This window comes from Phyllosticta citriasiana, assembly GCF_038021145.1.
Source record: "Phyllosticta citriasiana strain CBS 120426 chromosome Unknown IWZ02scaffold_23, whole genome shotgun sequence".
Lineage (NCBI taxonomy): Eukaryota > Fungi > Ascomycota > Dothideomycetes > Botryosphaeriales > Phyllostictaceae > Phyllosticta > Phyllosticta citriasiana.
This window is the reverse complement of record NW_027117300.1, coordinates 251212-274602: the sequence shown is the minus strand read 5'-3', so window position 1 is coordinate 274602 and position 23391 is coordinate 251212. Positions and strand designations below refer to the sequence as shown.

The following is a 23391-nucleotide window of genomic DNA, read 5'->3' as shown; positions in this document are numbered from 1 at the left end:
GTTCTTGCGGTCGTCGCCGACTTGCGAAATTTCGGAAGTTGTGGTTCGCGATGTTCGCTTAGCGGCTGACTAACCGACAAGGGTTCGCGCTTGGACCACACTCCCCGAAATCAACCCTCCTCCCGGCACAAAGACTTGCAGCTGTTGTGCTCTCATTTGCCAAAAGCATTTTCATATGATTTGACTATTCTTTTTAGATGCAAGAACTCCGCCCCCCATGGTTTTAGAGATGTTTGCCAAACCGTCTGAGTCCATCAATTGCTCACGCGCTCAAGTTTCCGCTTGAGTCTTCGCCATGTCAGCTGCATTTGAAAAGCAATGCTATGCTATGATACGTATCCTTGAGAGGTGCAAGGTTTCAAGTATTTTGTACAATCCCAAAGTCAAGGCAGTGATGCACTTGGGCGGAGTGTGCCCACCATGACACCTGCGATTACAAAATAAAAGTACCTCAAGGGGGTATCCAAACAAGAAGATGTTCTGCCAACGCCATCCTCTCCGTCGCTGGGCCCATCTTTCTCCCAAACGCCTTGTTATGCCTTTCCCATGTCCATGCTCACTCTTTCTCTACCAGTCGTAGACCCACCCAGAGTTCTTTTCGAAAAAGTCGTTGCATGCGTCGCGAAGCAAGATGTTCGTTCGTAAGTCCTCAATCCGGAGAGGCTCACGAGTCAGTGGATCGTACGGACTGCGCTTGAGATGCTCTATCAACGTTGCTCGCTCGTAAGAGTGACCAGTCTTCGTCACGACGGCTGCAAAAGAGTCAGCAGTGGCCATAAAACGAAAGAGAGCGCCCTACGATCGTGCATGATTTCAAACGAGATGTTGTCAATCAAATAGTCCGGTACCTCCCTCTTTCCATGTTGTTCGGATCGGCTATCGCGAAAATGTTGCGCAAGTCCTCGAGTTTTTGTGCTGTACGCTTCGCCAACTCCTCTCTTTCTTCCATGGCTGCCACTTCGCCCAGATCCCCTTTGTCCGCCCTTTCGTTGATCGACTTGAGCTCCTGATTCGAGGCCGCCTCGATCTTGTCCTCGAGCTCCGCCAGCAAGGGGCTTTTACGCCGCAGCCGCTCGCGCTCCCTTCCCTCCCACTTGGCCTTTTTGCATTGCAGGACAAGCGCCGATATTGTCTGCGCATCGCGCGTGGGGGACCTGGAATTGATGCAAAGATCGTAGGCAACTAGAGCGGACGAGAGAGCTTCATTGGGATGCTTCAAAGCGAGCTGTGCGCGTGCTGCATCCAGGCTAGTCAGCGACCTTCGTTATGGCACATTCCCAAGGCGTGAAACCCGTCGACTTAAGCTTAATCCCAAGCGGCTGCACTTACCCAGGAATGTGTAAGCTTTCAGGTTGTCCCGTAACAACTCGATGCTCTTGAGACAGTCGTCAATGGCCAGCTCCCAGCTCTCCAGCTTCATGCGCGCGTTCGCACGGTTCGTAAAAAGGAGCGGGTTGTTTGGATTCTTTTGAATGGCCTGCGTGTACAGGGCCTCGGCCGCCACGTAGTCGCCATGCTTGAAGAGCTGGTTGCCTCGCTCCTTGAGCTGCTCCGACAAATGGGCCATGGGGAAGCGGCTGACGGCCGGGACTCGAGGAGGCTCGGGGACGGCGTCGGGATCGGCGGCGGCGGCGGCGACAAAGGGCTCGGTGGTGAAGTCGGGCTGCGAGGCTGCAGAGGGTCGGCCGTGGTGGAAGGGAAGCCGGCGGTGGAGGCTGTGCGAGGGGAAGCGCATCCGTATACGTTGCTTCAGGCCTCGGATCGAAGTTTCTGGCATTGTTGCGCATTTGTCACCCGCGGACGAGCTCCTCCTTTGTCGTGCATGACATGGGCATGCGCTTTTGGTGGGTTGAAAGAAGGCTAAGTAGGAACCGTCACAACCAACAGCCTTCAGCGCAAGCAGGGGTCCTGACGTTCCGGTTCCTGCCTTACGTAGCAACGTCACTTCGTAAAACGCGGGGACTTCCTTCAGGTCGACACGTACGTCACCACCACCCACGGCTCCGGCTCAAGCTCAAGCTTCAGCTTCACCACCAGCTGCTCCTCGACTGCCCACGCCTTAACACGTCAGATATCGAACCCTGTCTGCCGGGAATGTATTACCTTATGCTAGCCCTAGGATGCCTGATAAGGTGTTTGGATAAGCCAAACTCCACAGCCTTGACACTTTGCCCTCCAATCCCAGCCAACCAACCAGCATCCTCAAAACTCATGCTCCAGATGCCAATTGATGCGGTCCCCAACATTTGCCGTCTCTAATTCAAGCCTTCTCTGCTAGCCAAGACCCAATCATTACTGCTGAAACACCCTCCTCTCGAACGTGCCCAAGCTTGGTGGGGTGCGATCTATGCGCCCATCGTTTGTCTGCTCGACATATCTCCTGCGAGCCTCGATCTCTGCCATCATGGCCTGTCGCTCCGCCCGGCCCGAGTTTTCTTGCTCGTCCTGCCAAGGCGGCAAGAGCCTCGCAGACACGGACCGCAGGCGCTGCGGCCGTCGGTGTTGATGAATGTCCATCGTGTTGCGCCGTGACTCTGTGGCTGCGGCCGCAGCATGGGCGGCAGCAGCCGTTGCAACCGCCATGGCCGTCGATGCCGCGCTGTCGACTGCTGGTGACCATGATTGCTGAATCGTCCGGCCATGCGCGTGCACCCGAGCAACCTGGACGTGGGCATTGCCGGATGCACGCCGGCGGGAGTGCCGCTCCGGGGGTGGCTGCAGAGATGGCATTGACGCAGTCGTTAGATGCGGGCTTAGAGTGCGAAGCGTACGTGATCCTGCGGTGGGATACCTCTCGATGAAACCACCAGATGGCTGCGGAGGGGATGAATCAAAGCTGAACGAGGGCAGGACATCGAGAGAACTGAAATTAGAATGCGGTATCTCGGCAAACGTTGGCATGGGTCGACGGGGGCTTGGAGAGTGGCGGTGTCGAGGGACCCTGCGGGGTGGCGGAGACATGCGCTCGGGTGATTCAAAGGTGGGCATGCGCAGCTCAAACAACGGCCTTCGAGTATCCTGAGATGCGCGTGGTGAAACTCTGCTCATCGAGCAGGGCGCACAGGCCATCTGTGAGCGCGTTTCCTTTTCGAGACAATCAAGGGGTGAGGTTTCTCGATTGATTAGATCCAACATGGTGGCACTGAGGGTCGGTGAGCTTTCTCTGGATGGAACGGCACTCGCATGCCTGCTGCTGGAGGATCCAACGCTTGGAACTCCAAGGAGTGGCCGCAGCAAGTCGGGAGTCGACGTGTTGCGGAACAGAAAAGAAGACCCGATTGATGCATTGCGACTGCTGTGCTCAGATATCTGACTTACACTGGGGGAGCGAGACAGGGTTCCAAAGGGCGAGACGTTGGCCACGGCGGGCAAGGAGTGGCGCCTCCTTTCAGAATCGGACGAGTGCAGGGTTGAGGAGTTTGAGGGGAGTCTGATGATGGGAATCGGGTCGCCCGAGCCAGAGGCCGCGTGATCCGGGGCCGACAGATCCAAGTCTCGTTGCGCAACAGAGTCTCGTGTCTCTGTCGAAGATTTTGGTGGGCATGCGTGTGCACTTTCGGTGGCTGGTAGTTGCCTGCTCTTTGGTTTTACGAGTCCTTGACTCGTCAGCTCTGGACTTTCGGGACGTGGAAGAATCTCCAGTTTTGGAGCTGGCCGACAAGGTTTCGTGCTGCTGTTCGGATCCGCCTGACGGCATGGTGTTGAGGAATGTCGGGCGCCCAATTGAGCAGAAGACATGGAGTTCTGTGGGAGATCAGTGAACCATCGTATTGGGGGCAGTGACCTACCCCAAGTGGAATGCGCCAGGACCAGCTTCTCCAACGATGGAGCTTGGTTGGCGGTGCCGCTTCTTCAGCCGTTCGACTGCGAGTCGGGTGTGTCGAGAGACGTTCCAGGTCAGACGTGCATATCGAGTCGTCTTCACTGCTGCCATCATTTGGGGAGATGGTCCTCTGGGCTCGCTCAGGCTTCGCCGAGACCTTGGGTGTTGGCCTTGGAATCTTCTGCTGTGAATGCTCGAGAGTGCATTCCTGAGGACCGTGAAGGGCGCCTGGATGAACAATTGACTCGTCGCGTGAGCGTTCGGGACCTCGACGAAGACGTGGACCAGGGTTCTCGGGAGGTGCGATTTTGCAGGGGGCAGAGCGGGTGTTCCCTGCAGCACGTCTTGCCGCTAGCCGCTTGGAGCCATCTTCAATGTCCTGGGCCGTGAGCCGGATTTCGGTTGCTCGACACCGCAGCATAGCCACGAAAGCCGCTCGAGACGTGTGTATCTTGCAGAAGAGGACGCATAGGTCGGTCAACAAGTGGGACTGTCGCCATGGCTGCGAAGAATCGTAGATAGCATACTGCACCGGGATAGCAGGGAGCACTGAAAGCAAGCAGGCCGTTCTTTCTTGGATGTTACTGTCACATTGGTTTTACTGCACAAGCGAGCAAGAGCCAGCGGCTCCATAGGGAAGGACAGTGAGTCGAGACTGCCCTGACAAATGTCGACCTTCGGATCAGACGGCCATGTGGATATGTAATACAAGGGGCTACCTCGAAACTGACATGTCGCAGTCACGGGCCATGAGAACAGAGGGTGAAAAGTCAGCATCGAGATGGAGACCGTGGGGGCAGCAGAAACCGAGGTAGGGACAAGCAGCAAATGACGACAGGTACAAGTGGAGCCTCAGAAGAAGTGGATCATGCGGATGATTCTGACCCCCAGACATGTAGGAGATGTTGGGCAGGTGGTTGGTACCTTTGACCACTGTTTGCCGGCCGTTTGTGAGCATGCAGCAAGTAGCAACAACAGGCAATATTGGCTCGAGGTAACGGCACACGACAGGGCGGCGAGGATGACGGAGCTGGAGGACGAAGCCGTGCGGACAGAGCAGGAGGCGGTATGCGGTACCGGGAGGCTATTTATTGCAGCGCAGGTATTTGCTGTGCGTGGTATTTCTGGGGCTCGATGGCGCACGTCCAGAGTTTACGTACATGGGTGGACGTCACTGTTAGGCAGCGCGGCAGTCAGGGGTGCCGACGTGATGGTTGGTGTTGAAGGAGATGGACGACGACGAGAAGAATGGTGAGGCCTCCCGCCACCCAGGGCTCCCAAAATCCATGGTCGCGATTGTCGTATTCCACGGAGAGATGCAATGCAGCGCCGTGTGTAATGGAGCGTCCAAGAGTCGTCAAGTCATAGGCGTCATCGTCGGCCAAGGGACACGTGAGCAGGGTCTGTTGGCGTGCAAGATGGAGGGAACCAGGACACCCCTTGGAGGCCGGGAGCAACACGATAGAAGGGAAAGACAGAGACAGCCAGGCCAGGCCAGGCACAGACACAGACATGTAGTAATAACATCTGCCCTGCCCTGCCCTGTCCTGTCCTGTCCTGTCCTGTCCCGGTGCGTGGGTTGCGCGCCAAGAGGCTCAACTGTCGACGACCGCCGCGCCCGCCAGCCAGCGCCAGCGCCAGCGCCAGCGCCAGGGCCAGGCACACGCTCACCCACGCTCCCGATCCCGTCCTACACCATCTTCCATCCATCTCTCTCTCACCATCCTCACCACCCTGCCCGCTGGTCCCGTCCGGCTCTCCCGCGACCCTGCTGCCCCTGCGCAGCCCCCGACGCTGCCTGCATGTCGCCTCGCACTGCCGACTTGCCCTCGTCCTTCTCGGCCTGACTCCTGCTACGCTACCACTGCAGTCTACCTCAGCTACCTTACGCTTCTCGTCCGCTCCACTCGCCCGCAGCCACTCCTTGTCGCCTCCCTCCTCCACACCCATCCTCCCCCGTTTCCGACCCTCTTAGCCCGCCATGAGCGGCGACATAAGTCTGTCGCAGTCGTTAGGGGGCTTGCGCATCGCAAACCCGGACAGCGACAGTACCCCTTCTCCTCCGCCCGCCGCTGCGCCGCCCGAGTCGACGACGACCACCACCACAACCGCGACGGCCGCAAGTCCCACCCCCGCCGACCACCCAGACTTGTCGGAACCCTCATCAAACGACCCCTCTCCCCCTCCTCCTGAGCGCCCCGATGCCTCGCACCTGCTGCAGCCCATACCCACCGAGTCGTCTACCTCGTCCATCGACTTCAATCCGAACCTCTTTTCGACCAGTCAAACTTCGCTCCACACCGTGGGTCCGACGACGTCAAGCGCAGAAGAACTCCAACAACCCTCGCCCTCCTCTCGCCTCAACCACCGCCAGTCCATGCCCATCGCTCAGCAGGCTCAGCTGCAGGCTCAGTCGTCGTACCCGCCAACAGCCTCCCGGTCCAGGCCCGAACGGAGCTACCCCGGCAACACGTCATCCTCACGCCCCGCCTCTGTTCTCTACAGCCACACCAATGCCTCGTCGGCTCGCAACTTCCGCCGTGGGCTCATACAGATATACGACATTGGTTTGTCTCCGCCAGGAATCCGGGTCTGAGTCGGAGTAGCTCAAGAGCGGCTGCAGCCGCCATGCAGGTGCGGGGCTCCCGACGCGGGAGCGAGCAGGTCCCTATCGCCCCAGCGCACCAGCAGATGGCCCATCAATGGTCCCCCCCCTGGCCCAATGCCCCCTCGCCCGCGCATCGCGAAGAAATCCTTGGGACCGGAACGGACCCCGGACCCTCAGGTGCGTATGCGTCAGACTCGATACCCGCTAGCAGCGAAGAGTGGAAGGACAAGGGAGCAGCCGTTGGCGTGAAGCAGGAGATGGATGCCTAACGGAAAGCCTGTCTTGCGTGCAGTGAAAAAGGAGTCAAGGATTTCAACTTTGGCAGAACACTTGGAGAAGGGTCCTACAGCACAGTGCTTGCCGCAACTGACCGTCAGACCTTGCGCGAATATGCCATTAAGGTCTTGGACAAGCGGCACATTATAAAGGAGAAGAAGGTTAAATATGTCAACATTGAAAAGGACACTCTGAACCGTCTCACGAACCCCACCTGGAATTGTCGCCTTTATTACACAATTCCAAGATGAGCGTTCTCTCTACTTTGTTTTGGACCTTGCTAGCGGCGGGGAGCTTCTCGGTTTTTTGAAAAAGATGGGAACATTTGACGAAGAATGCACGCGGTTCTATGGCGCGCAAATCTTGGACGCCATTGATTACATGCACAGCGAGGCATCATACATCGCGACCTCAAACCGGGAGATTGTGCTTCTGGACAACCAGATGCACCGTCAAGATTACCGACTTTGGCACGGCCAAGATTCTGCGGCCCCAGCAGCCTCCAAACGGAGACATTGCATCCGACGACCGTAGAAGGTGCTGGGACTGACAGAGCAGAATCATTCGTTGGCACTGCAGGAATATGTCAGTCCAGAACTACTGACTGACAAGAATGCATGCAAGGCCAGTGACTTGTGGGCTTTTGGCTGCATAATATACCAGCTCCTGTCCGGACGACCTCCATTCAAGGCCGGCAACGAGTACCAAACCTTTCAAAAGATTGTCAACCTGGAATAACTCTTTTCCCGATGCTTTTCCAGAAGCAGCCAAGGACTGGTGGAGCGGCTATTGGTCCTCGACCCAGCGAAGCGATTGCCATTGAACATATCAAAAACCCATCGCTTTTCGACGGCGTTCTTTGGGGAAAGGAATGTGGAAGCAAAAGGCGCCGCGGCTGAAGCCATACTCACCTCCGCGCGAAACCATCAAGCTGAACGGGAGTGCCCCTTCGATACCCCCTCACATGCAAGCTTTGAGCGGCAACCGCCCTGGGCCCTCGTCTGGACCTTCGACCAACGCGCCGAGGCCCTCTGCGCGCGTCATCACGGAATTACCACCCCCCAGTCAACTTGACATTGATTGGTCGCCAGTGCTGACTCGCAACAACGAACGCATACTGAAATTGGGGAACCTCATGGTGACCTCAACCGCCGCACCCCATAGTCCACACGGAGAACCAGCTGCAGAAACACCTAAAAAGTTTTCTCGATTCTTTACAGGCAGCACGACCAAGAAACGGCAAAGGATTGTCTTGATCACGTCCGCCGCTCGTCTCATCATTGCCGCCGCAGGCGGAGAGGAGAAAAAGGCCAAGATGGAGATGAATTTGTTGGTCGAAGGCACAATTGGAGAAGCTCCAAAGATTCCAAGGGAGTGACTTCGTGGTGTATAGACACGGTAAGGAACCTCTTGTTTCGGTAGAGGGCTGGACTGACCCCAATTAGAAGGACAAACACCTCATCTTCGAAGATCCCAAAATCATTGGCAGCGACGCCGAAGGTACAAAGTATATGGCCCAAGAGTGGCTCGACGCGCTGGAGCAGGCGAGAGACTTTGCGAATTCTCAGAGTATGGCAACTTCCTATTCTGGCGACTCGGCATTCAACGAACTGAGCTCACTATTTCAAGCCCAGCAAGCACTCTAGGCGGCGAATCAGCGCTTGATGGGGTCAACATACCGGCATCCAGACACTTGCGGAAGGACCACAGCGGAGACACGAGTCGGTAAAGGGGCGCAAGAGATTTAGCAGACGGCATTCGAAGAATGGCCTCGCTGCCGTTTTTTGAACAAAAGCAAGCGTAGCATTCGTCGTCGAAGCAAGCAAGCAAGCATGTCTTCTCGATCATCATTACTTGTCGATACTGGGCCTCCTTTTCTTTTCGTTGTCGTCGTCGTCAACTTGAATGCTCCGTTCCCGTCCTCCCCTCCTTCCTCTTGATTGGTACCCGAGCCCAGCGCCTCTCTCTCTCTCTCGCATCAACCTCGATCGAGCGCGCTTTTCCGTCTCCCTCTTGCCCAACTTTAAGACCTCTTTGTTTTCCCCTCGAGGCATCCTTTCAAACCGCCGCGGCGTCCGTTGGACATTTCCCCTCTCCTCTTTCCCCGTCGGTCCACGACGTCGTTCGGGGCCCTCCATCAATCCGCCGTCGGCAATCGCATCACCACATCACAAACCATTCATCCATCAAATCATCCATCCATCCATCCATCCATCTCACAGAGCGCGGGGCGTTATGGCGTTTTTCTTTATCCGTCTTCTTCTCCTCTTTTACTCACTCGGTTGGTTTCTTTTGCCCCAAATCGCCGAGTTCACTTTCTGTTTTCTCTTTTGTCATCGCACATTAGCAAGCAAGCAAGCAAGCAAGCAAGCAAGAAGGTCTTCTTTTCTTTTTGATGCGTGATGGTGCGCTACTGGGTCGCTGGAAAGGAAGATTTTTCTCCTCTTTTATTTTTTCCTACTCCCCATTCTTCTCTCCTCATTCTCTCGTGGCGTACAGAAGCGGGAGACGCTTTTCTCCTTCACTTTATTTCGCGCTGTAGTCAGAGCCGCTGGAGTTTCTTTTCTTCGTCTTGTCTGTCTGCGTGGCGGATGAGTTGTTGTAGGGTTGGCTCTGTTTTTTTTTTTCGGGGATTATAAAGTTTGTGTCTCTTTCTCTCTTCTTCTTTTTTACTACTTCTCTTTCTCTTTCTTTCTCAGCCTCCCTCTCCTCCTCTCCCTCCTCCTCCCCCCCAACAAATCCATCACCCACCCCTCCATACCGCCTCCCTCCTTCCCTTGCTTGACCGTTTCTTTCCCGTCCTCGGCCCGTCTTGGCATTGTCGTTATTGTTCGTTGTTAGCGCATACGTCCGTCCGTTTTGTACTTGGAGCAAGCGAAATGAGCGAAATGAGCAAGCGAGCAAGCAAGCAAGCGCAGCGGAAAATCACAATGATGCGAAAGAAAAAAAGCGAGCGAGTTTTTGGCTTTCTGTGTGGTGAGAGAGTGGCAGGCGGGAAGGGAAAGAAGGAAAGGAGAAATGGAAAGTCAGGAGTAGTAGGAGTAGTCGTGCTGGATTCTTTTCGTTGGTTGGTGGTGGTGAGTGGGTGGGTGACAGCAGACAGACAAACAGACAGACAGACAGACAGACAGTGAGGGGAAACGAAGGAAAGGGATAGGAAAGGGAAGAAGATATCTTCTTGCTTGACGTTTTTTTTCTGTCTCGTGTTGGTTGGTGATGTTGCGCCTGCCCGTGTCTTCTTCTTCTTCTTCTTCTTCTTCTTCTTCTTCTTCTGACTACTTCTATCCAGTCCATCATCGCCCAGATAGACAGACGGACGGACGGACGGACAGACAGACAGACTCCACTTCGGTCCAGATGCGGTGACTTTGTTTGCTGTAGGTCGTGATGAATGTAGACGACGCGCAGTCAGTTGAGACGAGGAAAGAGAGTAAGTACCTTGGCGAGCAGGACGTGCAGCGGTTGGCGGCGGGGAGGGAGGGAGGGACGCGAAGGAAGGGAAGTGGTGTTGTGAGGGCGTGATTGAGAAGGGCTGCCCCCGGTGTCTCATTGTCGGTGAATCTTGTTGTGTCCGAGTGATGCGAAATGGGGTTGTGGGCTTCGGTTGTGCAAGGGGTTCACGAGACGAACAGGGGCTGACCGCGATTTCAAGGTAGTTGACGACGTAAGTATACTGTGGACAAGCGCGACCCTGTTGAAGCAAAGGGAGGAAATGTTGTGAAGGACGGTCGTAGCACTGTCATTTAGGTACTTCTACCAGCATTCCTCACTTGTTGCAGCCTTCTCCATGACCACGCAGTTATGTCATCCGAGGAAAATCAGGGATGGCTTGAGAGCAAGCATGAATCCCTGCTGTAGATTCCGCCGTGTGGCGTTGGACTTTGGATCAGTGGCTGTGTACATGTTAGTAGACTCTGCTGCTGCGCAAAACGCCTCGCCGCAGAAACTCTTGTTTCTCCCACACGAAAAAGTTCGGCAGAGTCGTGCCGTTGTTGCAAACTTCACAGTGGCAACTCTTAATTTGGAATTGCACAGCACCCACCACAAGGTTTGCCTTCCCAATTGAGCAGTCAGCGAGGTTGACTCGAGCGAAGAGAGGCGAAGAGGGGGTAAAAAAAAAAGAAAAAAAAAAAAGAAAGAATCTCCCGGGAGCAGTCGGTGCCAAGATGCCAGACTCAATCTTGAAAAGCTTGACCAAACCTTGATGCGGGCGACATCACCAACATTCAGAGTTGGGGGGAAATGACCACAATTGGGCGCGGAAATGAGTAAACGCTCGAGGTCCGGCGCAAGTCAGTTGGCAGCGGCCGTTGTGGTTACGGGCATGAGCGACGTCATTGTCGACCCAAGTGGCCTGACAATACCAAGCACACGGTAGCGAACAAAGCTTGGTAAATTCGCCGAGAATGCTAGGCATGCGAGCGAATCTTCGCAGTGCAGAGCGTAGTGGGCGCTGAGGAGGAAAAAAAGAAAAGTAAGAAAAAAAAAAAAAAAAGGTTAAAGTTGTGGGTGACGCGGAGTGAGCTTGCTGCAGCTGCAGCAGCTGCAGGGCTGCAGATCCGGAGCAATCACTCAGCAGTGGCGCGAGGACTCAGCAAACAGAGTGTTGCAGGTGATTACTGTGCGCAGTCAACGGCTGAGGCTCGACGGGAGATGGTCAGGGGACGCTGGATTGACTCTGTGTCTGTATACGATCAGGGTCCAGCGGAGATGAAGTCGTTAGCTTTTCCGAACCCGTGGCGGTGGATGCTCGACCAGGCGGGAGCGGTCACCCGCTCCGGGGAGCTGGGTTCGAGGGGGCAGGTTTTTTTTTTTTTTTTTCTTCTACAAGGGGGTGGTCGGCCGGCCGGTGGACTCGGAGGCGGCACGGCGGGATCTGCATGGCGAGGAGTGGGGCGCAATTATTGGGACATGCACAAGCTGCCGTGGCCGAGTTGGAGCGGAAGTGGGAGCACCAGGTGGTGACTCGTCACTCAAGTGTAGATGATGCGCAGAGCCGGTTTGGGGAAGGGAGCCGTGGCGGATGTCTTGTCTTGGGTCGGGTGGGCGCGATGGCGAGGACGGGCGGAGGATGGGCAGAGGGGGTGCAGAGATCGAATATAAGGAACGCGGTGTAGTACGGAGGAGGGGAGGGGAGGGCAGTGGTCGGCGATGAAATTTGATATTGTGTCGAGGTTTTTGCGATTTGCGAGCGAGCGAGCGAGCGAGGTTGGGTTGAGAGAGACAGAGAGGACAAGGGAAGCTGGGCCCGCGGACAAGGGAAGTTGGTCCCGCGGGCAAGCGGCCCGCGCGAATCCTCATCCTGGCGTTGGCTCTGGCGTCGGCTCCAAACTCTCTCTCTCTCTCTCTCTCTCTCTGTCTGACACGCTCGCACCTCGACCTCGACCACCACAACCTCGACCCGGCTTGGACTGGCTGCACTGGACCTGGACCTGGACCTGGACCTGAACCTCCCCGGACCACCGCAGACCAGGCATCGCACGTGGATCCTTCCTCAACTGAGTGTCCCGCCGTTCTTCCCTTCCTGCGACCTCCGTCGCTTTCAAAAACCTGCCCTGTCCTCGTCCCAACCCTCTCGCCGCCCACCCACACAGCTAGCTCCTCGTGCTCGCCCGCCCGCTCGAGCTGCTCTCCACCCTCTTCTCCCAAGCTTCAATTTCTCCGAATCACCGTCGGCTGCTATTAGGCAGTCCTTCCAGATTCGGAGACGCTTAGTGCTTTCTGGCCGCCATGGAGACCACCTTCATTACCATCCACGTTCGCCAGCCCTAGCGCCCTCGCTCACTGCCCAATCACTGACCCTGCTGCCAGACCTCTCCAACGATGCCGTGGTCCTCTACGGCATCCGACTTCCATTGTCGACATTCTCGGCCACACCCCCGACGAGGTCGTAGGCCATTCCACCTGGGACTTTTTCCACGACGAAGAAAACTCCCTTTGCTCGCGACTTTCACCGCCGCGGCGTCAAGCTGGACAAGGCCGCCGTCCTCGCCTACTGCCGCATCAAGAACCGTGATGGCAACTACGTAGGCTGCGAATGCTGTTTCTCCGTTTGCTACGACGTTATGGTGTGCTGTACCAGTATCTACCGCAGGGGCATGACGAGCCAGAGTACGCTTCTCACCCCTCCATTTACCATGTCATTCTAACCCGTGTGCAGAGCGCGCCGTTGAGGCTCCCATTGTGCGCAAGCTCTTCTCCTCCTCGGTCAAAGACCCGCGTTACCACATGCTTTCACACTTGTCGGCCAAGTTCGACCTCGGACACTCTGATCAGACCCACGAGCCTCGCGCTGCCCTGTTCCTGAACCGCTTCACCCGGACCCTAACCATCATGTACGCCACCGAGTGGCATTGAACAGGTCATTGGCATCTCCAACGACCAGATGAAGGGCAAGAGCTTCTACTACTGCATTCAGGAAAACTGCCTCGAAGACGCCGTCCGAGTCCTGGAGACGGCCAAGGGAAACGATTCGATTGCCTACATGCGCTTCTGGTTCCGCGATCCCCGCGTGCAGGATCCCCACAGGGAGCCTAGCGAGTCCGAGGCCGGCGAGACTGAAGATGAGGAAATGACCGATGTCACCGAAGACGAGGATGACAGCAGCGAGAGATCGACCCCGACGAGAAACCTCTCGGGTGCCTCAGGAACCGACACGGACGTCCAAGTTTCTTCGACCGAAGCCCAGACCTCTTCGCACGGCGCGGCGCAGTCCAGCGGCGCTCAACACTCGTCCGACGAGAGCAACTTTCCCCCGACCGACCGCCATGCCGCTCTGCTGGGCATCCCTCGCCCTCGCTCTTCTGTGTCTTCGCGCGCAACTCCGTCTTCATCGAGTGCCGAATATCCCGATATTGAGCTTGAAGCCGTCGTCTCGTGCACGTCCGACGTCTCGTTGTCTGCTTGCGCAAAGCTCGCCCCCTCATGCCCACGTCTACCCATCCTCAACAGACGCCTCAGCACAATGGCATCTTCGCCGCTCCTTGGGCTTCCCGTGCCAGTCTTCTTGCCCCCTCTCCCAGTACCCGTACGCCAACGCTGCTCGTCTAGGAATCTCGGCGCCAGTGCCGCAGAACATCTCCGTTGCCCCCAACAGTTGGTGGACCCTCTGCCTCGGACTTTATGCGCACGATCCGCGATGTAGCCGTCTTCGCTTGGGCTCTCACCGGTATCAACGGTGGACTTGCAGACTACACGCGTGGCAAGCCAATGGGCGAGTCCCAGCCACCAGACGGTTTTCCCATCTGGGTCCCCGAGGGCAAGGACGCGGCCTTCTTCACTTCCACGGAAGCAGCAGCAGCGACGCACGAGCGCTTCTGGCATCAAGGATCCCTTTGGCGATCCAGGTCTGGGCTCGAGGAGATTCGGCTTGATTTTCTACCGTCAAAAGCTCAACTGCAGGTGCCATTCCTCTCCGCCGCGGACCCGAAATCAAAAGATCAACTCCCGTTCGTTTGCTTGCCTTTGCTGCTCTGGCGCTGGATCCACTGATCATTTTGATTGCTTCTCGGTCGACTGGCGGGACCGAACAAAAAACTACACGAAGCCATCTGTAACGAGCTCACGACCAAAATGTCTGTCTTCTACTTCTTCCCAACATCTTATTCCCCTTCTCCTTTAAGCGTTTCAGCGGGCGGCGAAATACCTTATATCCAAATGCTGTTTGTAGCTGTGGACCGTTTGCCATTTTCTTTTTTAACCTTTTTGCTGCAAATTTTGCGCTCGCGGCGGCACTTTGCTGAGGAGATGAATGAGAAAGAGATTTGTGGAAGCAGGTTGCACCCCCAAAATATAGTTACAAGGTACGGATATGTACCCCCCACCTTCCTTGCTCGAGCGAGCCGGCAGATACTGTACGAGGGAGTAGCAACAGCAGCGGGTAGTGGTCGACAGCAGGTATAATGAAGCAAGTATGTATGCTAAGTTGCTCTCACCCGATACACAACCCCCGCCGCCACTCTTGACCCCACCACCATGCGGATACACGAGCACGGAGCAGCGGCGCCTGACGCTTTTTTCCAACAACAAAGTTGGACGTGGGGGAGGGAGGGAGGGAGGGAGGGGCCGCGTAATCAATCAATCAATTAATCAATTAATTCCTCTCCACGTACCCCAGTTACCACCGCCCTCCCTGTCCTTCCTTCCCTCCCGCTCTCCCGCGCGCGTTCCCGCCCACTGCAGCACCATCTCAGCCAGCCCCAGCCAGATGAGGGTTAAGGCAATTATTTTGAGAGGACATGGGCGGGCGGGCAGGCGGGCGGAGGTCATAGGTGGGTTTTGATGGTAGTAGTAGTGGTGGTGGTGGAATCCTTGCTTGGTTGTGATGGTATTGTTTTTTTTTTTTTTTTTTTTTTTTTGTGCTGACGCTGTTTTAGAGCTGTAAGGATGGGATGGATGGGATGGATGGGGGATGGGAGTGTACAGAGGTAGGTTGATGTCTCTTTTGGGTGCTTTGCAGATAGACAGACAGACAGCGTGTTTGAGCTGCGCTGCTGCACACATAGATACATATATACACACACATACATCTTTATGCGTCATGCATTGTGCATGTATCCAGTAGTGCCATGTACAGCAGACAAGCAAACCCTCCTCCTCCTCCTCCTCCTCTTCTACCTCCTCCTGTACCTCCTCCTCTTCACCCACCCTATACATCCATCCTCATCCATAGCCCACACTCGCGCGGCAAGACAGAACATAACAGCCATCCATCCAGACAGCGGAGCCAACGATAAAAGTGGCGTTAGCTACAGGTGTGGGTAGGAGCGGGTAAATAAGCATGTGCAGTGAACGGCCTAAGCAGCACTTGCCACACGCGGTGCGGTGCTGAGGTAGGTAGGGTGTGGTGGTTGGTTAAGTAATCATATATAGTACTTATATACCTACCACACTTGCTTGTGCACACAATAGGTCGTCATTTGCCGCCTCGGCCGACTGACTGTTTTTGGTGTGCCGGATTCCCTCCCTCCCTCTCTCTCTCTCTCTCTCTCTCTCTCTCTCTCTCTCCGTTTCTATCCATCTATGTAGTTATCCGTCTCCCTTATTCTTGTAATGGATGCTTTGTGTATGTATCTTTTAGTCTTTTTTGAAGGGCGTTAAGCATGATTAGAGGAAGTAGGCGTGTAGGTGTGTGTATGATAGTCCATACACTGACTACGAGTGCATAAGTACATATTGCAGTGTATGTACTAAGCGAGTTACCTCAGCCATCTTCCCGGAGGAAAAGGTCGTTGCAACTTGGCACCTTTCTTTCTCTCATCTCTCTCTCTCTCTCTCCCCCCCCCCCCCCCCCCCCCGTCACTCTACTCCATCCAGGCCAATTCATATTGATCATCAGCAAGCCCGCACGACAGCAACGGGCAGCGCGGCAAGTCACGTCCAACCATCCGTCCCTCGAGCAACAACCCAAACAAACAAATCGAGAAAATACCTCCGCAAGCCAGACCAGACCAAATCAAGCCAAGCCGCCGCCAACAACAACAAAAAGCGCAAAACTCCATCCACCACTGTCACCGACCGCGTCAACGCGCTAATGCCGGAAAATTCCGCGAGACGGCGTGTCGATCTTCTTTTGCGCCGGGCAGGGGCCAAGGGAATGCGGCAGCGGGTGTTGCCGGCTGTTGGCTGTTTTTGGCACTGTGGCAGGAGGTCGGTTGGTCGGTCGGCTTGCCGACTAATGACCCCCCTGGCCACTCACACTGGCACAAAATGGTTTAGGTAGGTAGGCAGGTAGGCGCGGCAAAGACACCACCAGTACCGTTGTATGCACGTAGCCGTAGACGCAATAGACGGCACATGTTCTCCGAGACGGACGGACGGCCGTATTGCACAGCTAATTTTCATCTGGCGCCGTCGTCACGCGAGAGGAAATGTGGTAACTACGGACGGACGACAGACGGCCGAGACGCAGGGGAACAGTACGGAGGCAGGGGCCAAAAAAGAGGGGTGGGGTGGATGGGTGGAGTGGAGTAGGTGAGAGTCAGGGGTTTGCGTGTTGGGGGACGGACGGATGCCCCACAGGCTCGGGGTCGAGACACGCGCGCCGGGCAGCGCGGCGCAGGGGTAAGCGAGACTAAGCGTCGATCTCCATGCGCTGCTGCTGCGGCACCGGTGGTGATGCGTCGTGGTGAGTGGACTGTTAGAGGCGCGAGAGGAGGGTTTTTGGTTGATTGATGGTGGAAGAGAAAAGGACGTTGTTCAACAGGCAGGGTGTGGGTGGTTGGAAGCAGAAACGGCCAAGTCGATTGCTCGCTGTGGTCTTTTCCGTAACAGAGGTGACGACGGGCCCGCACAATGATGCCTGTGGTATAGCGAATCGGTCAAGGCGTTGTACATCCGGATGCATGTACATCAATATACGACCCCTGCTCTTTTTGGCCCTGCATTTTGTCCGTCGCTCTGTGGCTCGCTCGCGCGTCGTCGGGAGATTTGCAACGGGCGGGTCCCAATTCGCTTATTGGACCAGTCGTTGGGCGGGCGGCCGTTACGGCCTGCTCCGTTCAAAGTGCGGGATCCGAATGGTCAGATCACAGGCGTGGAGGTGGGAAAGGGGGAAAAGTGACAGGTAACACGGCCGAGTTGATTCGTTGACGGCATGGGAAGACGGCGACAAGGGACGGAGATGGTTGAGTCTCGTGCTCGCCCCAGTGTAGTTGAGTTGCTTTTGCGTTGCTTTTGCACGTTCAGTCAATCCTGTCGTCGAGACCGTGGTTGTTGATTTGAAGTTGAAGACGAACGTGTGCTATGGAGAGCTGTCTCGAGACAGTGCTCGTCTCCCGGCGTGCGTGGTCAGAGAGGTGTAGTTCGTGTTTGCTGCTGCTGCTCACCGCCACAACCGCCTTTCCAAACGCTCGTCTGCAGCGGATTCCATAGGCGTCAGATATCTTCCCTGGCGACTCTCCTCGTTCACGCATTTTGCCGTCGGCAGCTGGCCCGCTCGCTTCCACCTGCGTCAGTCAGTATGCTAGCCGCAATGGGACAAACGGGGACCTGCGACCTGCACCTCATCGACGATCCGGCCCTTGCCCTTCCCTCTCCGTACCCTATCACGCTCCACTCGTCCTGTCCTGCGGTCTGCCCTGCCTCGTCCCGCCGTCTTGGCCCTGGTTGCATTGGCCGCGTCCCAGGTGCCGGCCTCGGCATCCGCTGGGCTGTGGCTGGCTGGCTGGCTGGCTGGCCGCGGCCGCGGCTGTTGCTGCGCTACTGCACGAGTGGACTGGAAGGGACTGCTCGGCATGATAACCACTGGTGACTTACAGGGTCGCGTACTGTTGCCGTGTGGTGGCTGGTATGCAAGACGCGCTTAATGTTGAGTACGGATTTGGCGCTGGTAGCGTCCATCCGCAAAAAGATTCCGGTCATGGCGACAGCAGCAGGGTCTCGCCATGCAGCGGCATAGAAGCAGCGAGAGTGTGGGTCATGACAGTTGCCGTTGATTCGTCGAGGTGTGGCCTCGGTCCGCCAGAGGCGCGTGCAAGAAGCTGGACAATAAAGACATCTCGACAATTGCCGCTGAGAAAAAACACGGGAAAGACTGGGATTTGAGCAAGCAATGCGTGGGGACCCCCAAGCAAGTCAGACGGCACGTCGGAACGACGCGTGAGACGGGATGAGGCGGCTGGCTGACCGTTGACAAACGTAAGAGGCGACTAGTTCCCTCTGGAGAAACGAAAATGATGGCACACGTTTGAAGGTAGTGTGAATGGGTGACATGCGTGCATTCGCCTGCTGCAAAACCAATGCTGCTCTGCGGCAACCAGATAAACAGTTGGAAATATTTTCCTATCTCACCCCCATCGAACCCTCCACTTTAAGACCATGTAGTCTTGCTCTCTGGCTCAGCCCTGCTTGACCACAATTGTGACGTGTCGTTCGTTGTGAATGAGTCGCTAGATAGCAAGCTTAATTGGTCTTAGGCAATTTCCTTCCGAGGGTGGATGAATGCATTACCAGGACGGGAAAATGCGACCTCAAAAGATGATTGGTCGGGGCTTGCGTGGAGCTTTGGAGTTTTTCTCTGCATTGAAAAGTTTGATGATGTCTTTTCTCTTCATCTTCTTCAAACGTCCACAGTCATGGGGCTCCGGGTGGTCGCCGAATCCTGTAGTGATAGACTCCCATCCCCTTTACACCTTTGACGTCATGGCTGTTGCGCGGACCGAATTTCGTGGGCAACTGCCTGTCCGCCTTGGGTCTTTCAAATCCACCTATTCATCAAGAAGATGAATCCTGTTTGGCCCGCCTTGTCTATGTCCGCCTGACCCACGCTCACCATCCACTCTCCACCAGAGCTCCATGCTACGGCTCTAGTCCTCACCATGCATCGATCTCGACGAAGCTTGTTTGGCATGTGGACGCTCTTGTGCGCCGGGATTGGAATGAACGGGCTCTTGTAAGGCTGACTCTTGGACTCAATCCTATTCCTTGGGCGCACCGTTCCGTTGCTGTTTACTAACATGGACCTCTCACCAGGGCTGTTCAGCCTGTTAGATTGCTGTGGAGGCGAGTGTTCACGATTCGCCTCTACGTCTCGGCACTCTTCCTCAAGCCGTTGCAAGTCCCAGAAGTGGAAGACGCCATCTTTGCTTCCGTAAGCGAGGACCGGTCGTTTTTGAGGCATGTGGAAGAGACCGAACCTTATCCAAACGAGATCGTTGAGTCCAGTCCTGAGAGCCATGAGACGTTGGAAGCGAGGGCCAAATACTGAGTAGGTTGCTCCATGAAAATTGGAGGAGTCTTCGTCTTCACGGAATAAATCGTCCTTGTAATCGGCTGTGCTGTTGCACTGCGGAGGAGGAAGAGAGCCATTGAACCCGGTAATCTTCCAGATGTAGATGACGTCTCCCAACGCAGCCTTGGAAATCACCAAGTCTCCGTAGAACGCGATGCTGTCCACCTCGTTGGCATGGATCTCATTCGATTTGAAGTGCGGGACGTAGGACGGCTTGACGTTGTCTGTTCCGGTATTTTCGTTTGGCAAATCAGGTAAGGCCCAAAGTTGTATCGACGTACCGAACCATCCAGATATCAGGTAACGGCCAGAATCGTGAAAGGCAAGGCAATGCCCTTTCTCGGCACCGTGGAAGATGGCGGCCACTGGTTTTTTCTCATATTTGGCACCTAGGTGCCATATGTAGATCCTTTCATCTTCAGAGATGGAGGCCAGTATTTCAGGGCATGCTGGCGAGATTTTCAGGTCGTTGATGGAGCCTCCATGGCCGACAAGATCCCTAGTGTGCTTGTCCTCCATGACATCCAGGATCTTGATGATGGGTGGCTGAATGCCAGCAACGCAAAGAAGCGGATTGCCGTTTTCCACATTCTGCGACCACTCTACGCTATTCAGCTCAGTGAGTTCACCCTGTGAGTGTGTGCTTAGTAGGACGGTTGCCACTCGTCTTGATAAACAAACACACCTTTTCTTTGCTTTGATCGTTAAACTCGCGAAGGATTTCAATTTGCCGGGTCTTTTCTTTCGAGAGGCGGCACACGTAGACCTATATCGAAAGTCGTTAGCCACAGTCGAGGTAATTTTCCTGGAGAACCAGACTCTTTGGAAACCCGTGGCTGCAAAAACTGGGTCTTCGCCAGGCGCGTCATAGGGGTAGAATCTGACGTCCCAAAGGCAAGTCGTTTTGTCGTCCTGCATTGAAAGTCAGCTGCGGTAGTTTCGACTTTGAATACTTGTTGTGTCTACCCATACTACCCCAGCCGGGCGCGGGAGCTCTTTGGCTTGCATGGTGTGGTGAAGCACGAAATGAAGAGGATTTCTTGAGCTGCGAAGTCGTTGCCACCGCACCTGGCAGTTGCCTTCATTGAAAGACGAATTCAAGCACCTGGCGAGCTGAAATCATCCACCGCTCCCTGCCATCGCCCGCATGTGTGGTGATTGTTCAAGGTTGGTGTTGGAGGTGAAGTTCGCCCAAAGTTGTAGTTGGGCCGACTTACGACCGAGCCCGACGCGTTTGTTCGCGCCTTCCTCCTTCACCAACACCACAAACATCCCATCCAACCCTCTTTTCACCATCAAATCATCACGCGTCGATCTCGAAGCAAAAGGATTGTATTTTGGCAGTTAATCTTCATTTCTAGCCGGCTCCTTGCATGCTTGAAGGCCCTTCGTTCCACGGCGCTACCAACGTTGCCCCAGATGGCCTTGCGACTTGCGACCTTTCGACAGTCGCTCCTTTTCATACGTCTCTTTCATCTACATCTCTTCGTATTTCCTAGATTTTCTTTTTCTTCACAGTCCGAAAATGCCCATCTCCTGTCAATCCAATACTTTGCCACGATTCTGTTCCCCCGGCACTCGGGCAAAATGCGATCTCATCTCGAATCCAAGAATGCTAAGACACCCGGGTTGCGCAACGCAAGGGCTGGCAAGTGCCTCAGTTCTGGCTGGCCCGTACAAAATCGCGTGTGACCCCCGCTACTGTCTCTTTTTTTCCCTGACATTTGTCTTCATGGTGGTTTGACTCGCCCTGGCCCCCTTGAGCCAAAATGACTTTCTTCAACGACTCCCCAAACACGTCCCCTGGCTGCATTAGCCGCGCCTACTCCAGGGTACCCAATGAGGACGGTCGGGACTACGAATCGAGGGCATTTGCCCGCCGCAGCAGCTGCCGGTCGTCGAGAAATCGCTGTCCCCTCATAGTGATTGGCACATGCGCCCTGCTCCTGCTGCTCTACCCGCTCTTTAGATTTTCAGAAGTCCCCGACATTCGAGAATACCGCGTGTACCGCTACTGGCAAAAGGGACAGCTGGCCGACGAATCTTCCAGGATCCAGCCCATCCTCGGCAACTCTTCAAATCCCCTGCAGCTATACTACCCTCCGCTCGGAGATGACTTTCGTCCCCATGTGGCGCCTTACAACCACGCACCTGAAGAACGACCTCGAACGCCTCTGCTGATCCCGTTTACCCGCAACAATGACATGCTCAGGCAAGCGGTGCTTGGATACATTGCCGCAGGCTGGCCCCGCGAAGACATTGTAATTGTTGACAATGGCGGCACCATGGATGCCTCGAGCTCCGGAATACTTTCCCGCAACAACCCCTTCTTCGTGGACTACGAGCTGTACCGCAAGCGATACGGAGTGGCAATCCTGCAGACGCCAACTTTGCTCAACTTTGCACAGCTGCAAAACTTTTTCCTCCGCCTGGCCATCTCCCAAGGCTGGCCGTACTTTTTCTGGAGCCACATGGACGTGGGCATCATCGGCGACGAAGCGACCTCACCCTACAAATCGTTTTACGAAAAGGTGCTCGACGTGCTGGACCAATCGACGGCGCCGCACCCGAACCACAACATCACTTGGTCGATCCAGCTCAACGAAACGCGGGCAACCATGGGCAACTGGGCCATCAAATTCTTCCAGTTCGACAACCTGGCGCTGGTCAACGTCGACGCGTGGCGCACCATTGGGCAGTGGGACACGTTCGTGCCGTACTACAACACCGACTGCGACGCGTACGCGCGCGTGCTTTTCCACGGCTACACAAAGGACGACGTCAGCGCAGGCCACATCTTCGACGTGGCGGACGAGCTCAGCGAAGACCTGGACGAGATCGAAGCCAAGCTCTTTCCCGCATCGCAACTCACGCTCAACGAATCGTCGGCCGCGCTACAGCTGGCCCAATACCGCGCCGAGGTGGCCGCCCTGGCAAACGAAACCTTCATCGCGCCCGAGCAGGCCGTGTACAGTCCGGGCCAATACCTCCTCAACGACCCAGACATGCGGCCCAACAGCGCGCGGTTCCAGCGCCTCTTCAACGACTTTGCCGCCATGCAGACCAAGAAGTACAGCACGGAGCGCAACAGCTGGCAGGACAAGCAGAAGGGCGGCAAGGGCGAGCCGTGGACGTACGACCCGCGCGGCTTCCAGCGCGCGTGGTGGGAGACGGCGGGCTACGGCCGCAACCTGTACACCAAGAAGTGGGGAACGCTCGATTGTCGGTTGGCCAATGTTAAGCTGGAGGATGAGTGGGCGAGCGAGTATCCTGAGTTGCATCCGAAGCCGGCGTCTTCGTCGTCGTCGTCGTCGGCGGCGGCGGCGTTGTCTACTTCGACGACAACAGCATTTCTCGAGCAGCAGACGCTGACGGCAACGGCTCTCGAGGTCGCAACCGCAACTGCCACTGCCATCGCCACCGTACCAACAGACTCTCAGCCCACCACCACTGACCAGTCCTCCTCAGGGGACACCGCACAACTCGAGCTCGAGCGCGAGCGCCTGCGCGTCTTGGCTGAAATGGCAAAGATCAAAGCGTTTGAGAAGGAGCTCGAGTTGGCGGGCGGCACGCACCGTGATTGGGCTGTGGGGATGGATGAGGAGGAGGAGGAGGAGGAGGAGGCAGATGCCGTTGTGGGAGCGACGGCGAGGAGGGAGACGAGCAGGGCGAATAAGAGGATGATGGAGGAGGGTGAGGGTGTGGGAGGGAGGGGGAGTAGGAGTGAGGGAGGGAAGAGGATGGGGAAGAGGTGGGTTCAGCGCGCGTCGAGTTGGCAGTGGTATCTGGGGTAATTCCTTGTAAGTGCTTGTAAGCGGTACAGTGTGGTGGCGTGTAATTGGATCAAGTTTGGGTGTATACATCGTCGTCGTCGTCGTCGTCGTCGTAGTCGTCTGTCTGTCTTTCTTCCCACCGCTTCTGCCGCTGCTTTTCTTTCCCTTCTTCACCTGCTTC

The 23391-nt window shown here is 55.9% G+C and overlaps 7 protein-coding genes across 7 annotated transcripts; 3 read left to right on the top strand and 4 right to left on the bottom strand.

The window, feature by feature from the left end:
* Window positions 1-567: 567 nt before the first annotated feature.
* IWZ02DRAFT_472558 (uncharacterized protein) lies at window positions 568-1567 on the bottom strand (the record flags this gene model as incomplete). Its single annotated transcript, XM_066768963.1, has 4 exons — window positions 568-752; window positions 800-876; window positions 933-1236; window positions 1330-1567. 4 exons carry the CDS (start codon window positions 1565-1567, stop codon window positions 568-570), a joined length of 804 nt encoding a protein of 267 aa, XP_066617673.1.
* A 725-nt stretch (window positions 1568-2292) lies between these two features.
* IWZ02DRAFT_437836 (uncharacterized protein) lies at window positions 2293-4718 on the bottom strand (the record flags this gene model as incomplete). The annotated part of the gene is made up of 3 exons (XM_066766663.1): window positions 2293-3744; window positions 3789-4407; window positions 4555-4718. 3 exons carry the CDS (start codon window positions 4716-4718, stop codon window positions 2293-2295), a joined length of 2235 nt encoding a protein of 744 aa, XP_066617672.1.
* A 1086-nt stretch (window positions 4719-5804) lies between these two features.
* Window positions 5805-8353, top strand: IWZ02DRAFT_472557 (3-phosphoinositide-dependent protein kinase 1; the record flags this gene model as incomplete). Its single annotated transcript, XM_066768962.1, has 9 exons — window positions 5805-6343; window positions 6378-6425; window positions 6447-6608; window positions 6724-6929; window positions 6955-7158; window positions 7303-7430; window positions 7588-8040; window positions 8079-8105; window positions 8153-8353. 9 exons carry the CDS (start codon window positions 5805-5807, stop codon window positions 8351-8353), a joined length of 1968 nt encoding a protein of 655 aa, XP_066617671.1.
* A 1063-nt stretch (window positions 8354-9416) lies between these two features.
* Window positions 9417-10375, bottom strand: IWZ02DRAFT_160611 (uncharacterized protein). Its single transcript, XM_066762059.1, has one exon. It carries the CDS (start codon window positions 10255-10257, stop codon window positions 9532-9534), a length of 726 nt encoding a protein of 241 aa, XP_066617670.1. The 5' UTR covers window positions 10258-10375; the 3' UTR covers window positions 9417-9531.
* Window positions 10376-12130: 1755 nt separating this feature from the next.
* Window positions 12131-14797, top strand: IWZ02DRAFT_466042 (uncharacterized protein; the record flags this gene model as incomplete). Its single annotated transcript, XM_066768484.1, has 8 exons — window positions 12131-12464; window positions 12520-12597; window positions 12635-12818; window positions 12868-13006; window positions 13056-13806; window positions 13852-13875; window positions 13897-14155; window positions 14330-14797. Coding segments are annotated over 7 exons (1482 nt in total), but the record flags the coding sequence as incomplete, so codon positions are not given.
* A 3626-nt stretch (window positions 14798-18423) lies between these two features.
* On the bottom strand, window positions 18424-20644 carry IWZ02DRAFT_160430 (WD40-repeat-containing domain protein). The gene is made up of 4 exons (XM_066762058.1): window positions 20404-20644; window positions 20257-20349; window positions 20123-20203; window positions 18424-20067 (listed from the first exon to the last, which is right to left on the bottom strand). Exons 1-4 carry the CDS (start codon window positions 20443-20445, stop codon window positions 18904-18906), a joined length of 1380 nt encoding a protein of 459 aa, XP_066617668.1. The 5' UTR covers window positions 20446-20644; the 3' UTR covers window positions 18424-18903.
* Window positions 20645-21206: 562 nt separating this feature from the next.
* IWZ02DRAFT_387221 (uncharacterized protein) lies at window positions 21207-22694 on the top strand (the record flags this gene model as incomplete). Its single annotated transcript, XM_066765526.1, has 2 exons — window positions 21207-22321; window positions 22412-22694. Coding segments are annotated over 2 exons (1398 nt in total), but the record flags the coding sequence as incomplete, so codon positions are not given.
* Window positions 22695-23391: the final 697 nt, after the last annotated feature.